The 5816-nt window shown below is 44.8% G+C and overlaps 1 protein-coding gene across 1 annotated transcript in view; it reads left to right on the forward strand.

The window, feature by feature from the left end:
* Positions 1–5512, forward strand: part of nectin4a (nectin cell adhesion molecule 4a) — a gene marked incomplete at both ends in the record, with an annotated part of 14619 nt that extends 9107 nt beyond the window's left edge. Inside the window, 6 exons of the mRNA XM_080543143.1 lie at positions 561–712; positions 3036–3195; positions 3313–3394; positions 3927–3989; positions 4501–4689; positions 5099–5512. Of these exons, the coding sequence (XP_080399269.1) occupies positions 561–712; positions 3036–3195; positions 3313–3394; positions 3927–3989; positions 4501–4689; positions 5099–5512 (1060 nt within the window). The remainder of the gene's footprint in view (positions 1–560; positions 713–3035; positions 3196–3312; positions 3395–3926; positions 3990–4500; positions 4690–5098) is intronic.
* Between the last annotated feature and the right edge of the window lie 304 nt (positions 5513–5816).

Below are 5816 nucleotides of genomic sequence, written 5' to 3' on the forward strand. Positions count from 1 at the left end.
ATAATACCATTACATATTCCCTTCCATGCATCACAATGAGCCCTTCGTGAGCTTAGAATGATAAGGTTCTATCTCCGTTTAGAATGATAAGGTTCTATCTCCGTTTAGGGCAGTTCAGAGATATTGAGCGTCAAAGTTTTTACATTCCATTATGTTTTGTGAGATGGAACCTTTGTATTTTATGAATTACTAACTCAAAAATGTCAACATTTAAAAAAAATAACACCACACAGGCTTTAATAAACACCTAATGGATCAGATTATGTAAAAAAAAACAATTTTGACCAAAAATGGAGATAGAACCTTATAATTCTAACGTCACGAGTTGACTTAAAATGTTATGATGTTCAGATTGGTGTTGTTGTGTTGTGTTGCACACACGATACTGTTGGGTGTGTTTAGTATATCATATTTGAGGGTGTTTCTAAATGAGACATAGAGAGATGTTATTTGATGTTTTGAGAGTAGGTCATTCAATCCATTGTTGTAGGGGTATGTCTTTCATTGTCTCTCTTGAATACTAGGTTAAGCACTGTTATTAATGTCTATTGTTCCCACAGAAAGGGTGGAGTCTTGCCCGAGGGTGTGACCGAGGGTAATGGAACGCTGCTGTTTGACCGGCCCCTCAGCCTGACAGACGCAGGGATCTACCAATGCGTGGCCAAGAACGATGTGGGGGCGGGGGATGCCGAGGTGGAGATCACTGTGACAGGTAGAGAAATATCTTCTTCTTTTTTTTTTTAAGTAATTTTTTCTGAGTGGGGTTGTCCCACTCACATTTCATTTTATTGGACAGATACAGTGAAGACAGACAGGAAAGTAAGGAGAGAGGACATGTCAGCAGGGCATCGGCCAGATTCGAACCCATGCCAACATGGGCACATGTGTGCACTGTAGACAGCGGTGCTAGACCACTGGACCACCACAGGCCACAAGAGAGAAATATCTTAGTGTGGTCTTGGATTCAACGTCTCGTTTTCTGTTCACAGAACATGTATGTTCACATACAGTGGGGTAAATAAGTATTCAACCCAAAAAATTATTCAACATATTTCCATTGCAGCTTTTCACATAAAATGTAGACCACACATTGGTGTTAACAATTAATAAAACTATACAGCTAAGGTGTAACTTTCCATGAAAATCCATGAAAAAAACCCAGATGTGCAATAAAGTGGAATGACACAAGAAAATGAATGACATTTAATACAGTAAGGAAAAACACTAAACCAGCTTATATCTGTGCTCATTAGAATCAGCTGGGTTAGTGCATGTTGGCGGGTAAGTACTTCCACTGTTTGAAAAAAGGGTTTCCCACCTCTGAATGCAAGTAAACAAATTGTCACCGAACTTTCCTGCGAGAAACATCTCATGATGGGTAGAGAGGCAAAGAGCTGTCCCAAGACCTTCACAAAAAGATTGTTGAGCAGTATTGTGATGTCACTGGTTACTGACAGATTTCTCAGCTCCTAAATGTTCCTATTAACACCATTGGAGCCATTATCTGCAAGAGTGGGAACATCACTCGACCAGCCACGCACAGGAGCTCCTCGCAAGATTTCTGACCACGCAGTCAGAAGGTTAGTCAGAAGCAGAGCTCCAGAAAGACCAGGAAGCAGTGGGTACAGTAGTCACGAAGAAAACAATATAGGCAATGCACTCCTCCACCGCCACGGTCTCTATTCGCGATCACCCTGCGATCACTGAAGAAACGGCATGTTGAAGCTCGTTTGAAGTTTGTTACAGAACGTTTGGAGAAGCCTGTAGATTACTGGGAGAATGTCGTCTGGTCAGACCATAAAAAAACATTGGAAGCATCATGGTATGGGGCTGTTTCTCTTCACATGGTACTGGTGGAATCCAAATTATCGAAGGGAAGATGAATGGAGCCATGTACTGGGAAATTCTTGAGAAGAAACTGTTGCCATCCACCAGGATGATGAGGATGAGACGCGGGTGGATCTTCCAGCAGGACCAAACGATCCAAAACATACTGCAAAAGAGACTCTCAATTGTTTCAAGATGAAGAAAATAAAGGTCAATCGGCCTAGTCAATTGCCAGACTTAAATCCGATAGATCATTTGTGGAAGGAACCGAAAATCAAGGGGCCCCCCTGGAATCTGGAGAGATTAGAGATTGGAATCTGGAGAGATTAGAGATTGGAATCTGGAGAGATTGGAATCTGGAGAGATTAGAGATTGGAATCTGGAGAGATTAGAGATTGGAATCTGGAGAGATTAGAGATTGGAATCTGGAGAGATTAGAGATTGGAATCTGGAGAGATTAGTTTTTTCATACAGGAACAAAGGTTGCTCCACCAAGTATTAAATACTGTTCAGTTAGCGTAGTGTTCAATACTTCTCTCCTGTGTAATTCCCTTTTATTGCACATAACCTTTTTTATGGATTGGAATGTTTAAAAAATGTCTTTAGCTGTGTAGTTTTATTGAGTTAATAATACCAATGCCTGTTCTAAATTTCATGTGAATAAGCTACGCAATGGAAATATGTTGATGAAAAGATTCATTGATGTGTCGAATACTTATTTAACTCACTTGTTTCTCTCCCGTAGAAGAACCCTGCATTCTGTTACTCTGTATAAAGTGTTTATTAATATAATTCATAATCCAATGAAGCCCTAGTTGATGTGTTTGAGTGTACAGTACTTGTACGCAGGGCCGGTCCTAGGCATAGGCGAACTAGGCGGTCGCCTATTATTATTTTTTCATTTACATAATTACATTTTTGTCTCTATGAATTTCTCTATGAAAATATGTCTCAGCCTACTGTCTATTTTTGTCTTGAAACCATTGTTGTCCATATTTTTACTGTTGAATGTGTGGGTGGTGATGAAGCAGTACTGGTGGCTTAATGTGGTGGTGGTGGTGGCGCCCCTAAAATATATTTTTTTTTTGGGGGGGGGGGCGGGCATCAAATCATACTCTCGCCTAGGGCACCTAAATGCCTAGGACCGGCCCTACTTGTACGTTCTGTATTTGTGATCTCACTTGCGGTTCTCTCTCTCTCTCACACAGAGTCTCCTCAGAAAGAGCCAACGTTTGACAGTCTGTTGTTGATCATCGTGGGAGCGGTGGCTGGGGGGCTACTGATCCTGATGCTGATCATCGTCCTGACCGTGACCCGACACCAAAAACACAAGAACAAGAAACTCAAGAGGGAGCTGACTGTCAAGAAGTAGGCCTATGTTCTTCAAAAATCTTCAATTTCTATACTGTAAACATAACTTTTACAAAAACTCATGTACATGGAACATTCAAACAACATCTCTCTCCCCCCCTCTTTTACACTCAGGGAGGAGATTACAACACTCTCCAGACAAGCCTCCTTCAGAATAATCAACTCTGTCAGTAGTTGTACAGACGCCAGATTACAGGTACAGTAACCAGTAGCCATATCTCATTAACAGTGCACTAGGCGTACTGCATGGGAGGCTAGTGTGGAGGTAGAAAGAGGACGAAAGCTCCTTATGATGCATGGAGTGAAATCAAACATTTGTCCACTCCTGGCCTATCTGCCTGTCTGCTGTCAGTACATAACAGCATAGACTTACCTATCACTCTGTGGAGATGGTTTGTGTGCTTGCTGGCGTGTTTATTGACATGTCGTGAGCTTAGAATGATAAGGTTCTATCTCCGTTTAGGGCAAGTTCAGAGATATTGAGCGTCAAAGTTTTTACATTCCATTATGTTCTGTGAGATGGAACCTTTGTATTTTATGAATTACTAACTCAAAAATGTCAACATTTTAAAAATAACACCACACAGGCATTAATAAACACCTAATGGATCAGATTATGTAAAAAAAGCTAAATTTCGACCAAAAATGGAGATAGAACCTTAGAATTCTGACGTCACGATGTGTATTAGCCCACAGAGCTAACGTATCTCATCCCTCTCTTCTTTCAGACGGAGGAGAGTATCCCTCTGAGAGTAGAGGGCACCTTGCGGACCAGTCTGTCCTCCCTGGGGGTCAGTCTACATTTCTCTCTTTCTCTGCATGGGGGGACTTCCCGCTTAGCCTCCAGATGCCTGGCCGCAAAGTTCTGACCTCCGCATGCAGGCAACATCTCGACATTTATATTCTAAAAGTAGTGCATGCATCTCACATATACATACTTACTTACTACCATTTTACCATTTTATGTAATGTAAAACTGTAAAAGCAAAAGGGGGGTGAATATTCTCTCTCTCTCTCTCTAATGCTTTATCTAAAGGCCAATGCACACGGCGTGCGATTTTGTCGCACCGCCGAATTCGATTCCATTGTTTTGAATGAGACCCAATGAGACAATGCACACGGCGTGCGATGCGATATTGTCACACGACAACATTCGATTCTCCATTCACGTTCACTCATTCATTGGTGTGAATTGAGAATCGAATGTTGTCGTGCGACAAAATCGCACGCCGTGTGCATTGGCCTTAAGGTCGATCTAACTCTCTTTCTCTCTATCTCTCTCTCTCCCCCACCACCAAACAGGAACAAGCTCGCTGTAGAGACAGTCGCTCCACTCTTTCGGGTGGGAGGGGCGGAGGAGGAGGGGGGGGGCTTGACTACCTGGGTAGACCTGTTCTGTACAACAACTCGCGGAGGGGGAGAGCTCTGGAGAGAGACGAGGAGAACAGACTAAGAGTGGAGTCATACGTGCGGAACAGCACAATGTCTCTGGTATGTGTTTTACCCTCGCCTGAATAACCTATTTAAGCCATGAACCAGTTGTTGTTGATCGGTAGCCTGTTTCCACTGTATAAACACAGTGAAACAGGCTGGGCCGGCTGTGGCGCAGGAAGTAGAGGAGTCGCCGTCTAATGATCATGGTTGGCAGATCAGCGGTTCGAGCCCCGGCTGGCCACATGTCGAAGTGTCCTTGGGCAAGACACTGAACCCCAAAATTGCTCCCAGTGAGCGGGCCGGCCGGCGCCTTGCATGGCAGCTTGGCCGCCATTGGTGTGTGAATGTGTGTGTGAATGGGTGAATGAGAGGCCGTCGTCAAGCGCTTCGGAGCAGCTTTGGAGCAGCAAAAAAGGCGCTATATAAGTGCAGTCCATTTACCATTTTACCATTTGTCTGTCAGCAGGAAACTCGTCTCCACCCGCCCCTCCAACCCTCTCCCTACCCGATGGAACAGTCCTCAGAGCACGTGAGGATCCTGAACGGCAGCGCTATCATCCCGACAGAGGGAGGAGGAGGTTTCCGGCAGGGAACTATAAACAGAAACCAACAACACTCCCCGTTGAGCTGCAGCTATCCTCCGGTCACAGACGATGACGAGGAGGATGAAGGTGTGGTGGGAGACCGAGGGGGCATGCGGAGTCCCGTAGATCCGGGTCAGGAGGATGACCGGGACAGCGAGACCAACAGCTCCCAGATCTCAGACGCGCTCAACAACCACTACCACCAGAACAACGGAACTCTGGGACGCGCTCCGCGCTCCAACGCCATTCTCCACACCCCTCACACCTCCCTCATACATAAGGCCCAGATCGTGTAGAGAGGAGGACTGGGCAGAGGACTTTTGTACGACAGGAGAGAGCCAAACTCTTGAAAGGTCTTGAAAGGGCCCTCAGAGTGTCACACTGTCACAGCCCAGCACTAACACACCTGATTGGACTAATAGTAGTGATCTTAACGAATGACCATGATCGATCGGTTGGTTGGATCGGGTTCGTTAAAGCTGGGCTGGAATTAAAAGCCTGCTCACACGCGCACACACACACACGGTCTGGCCGACCCCCGTTGACGACGACACACACTTTGCCGAACGACACCGTTGCAGTGTTCTATACGTGTAATGA

This window comes from Nansenia antarctica, assembly GCF_963989245.1.
Source record: "Nansenia antarctica genome assembly, chromosome: 12".
In the NCBI taxonomy this organism is placed as follows: domain Eukaryota; kingdom Metazoa; phylum Chordata; class Actinopteri; order Argentiniformes; family Microstomatidae; genus Nansenia; species Nansenia antarctica.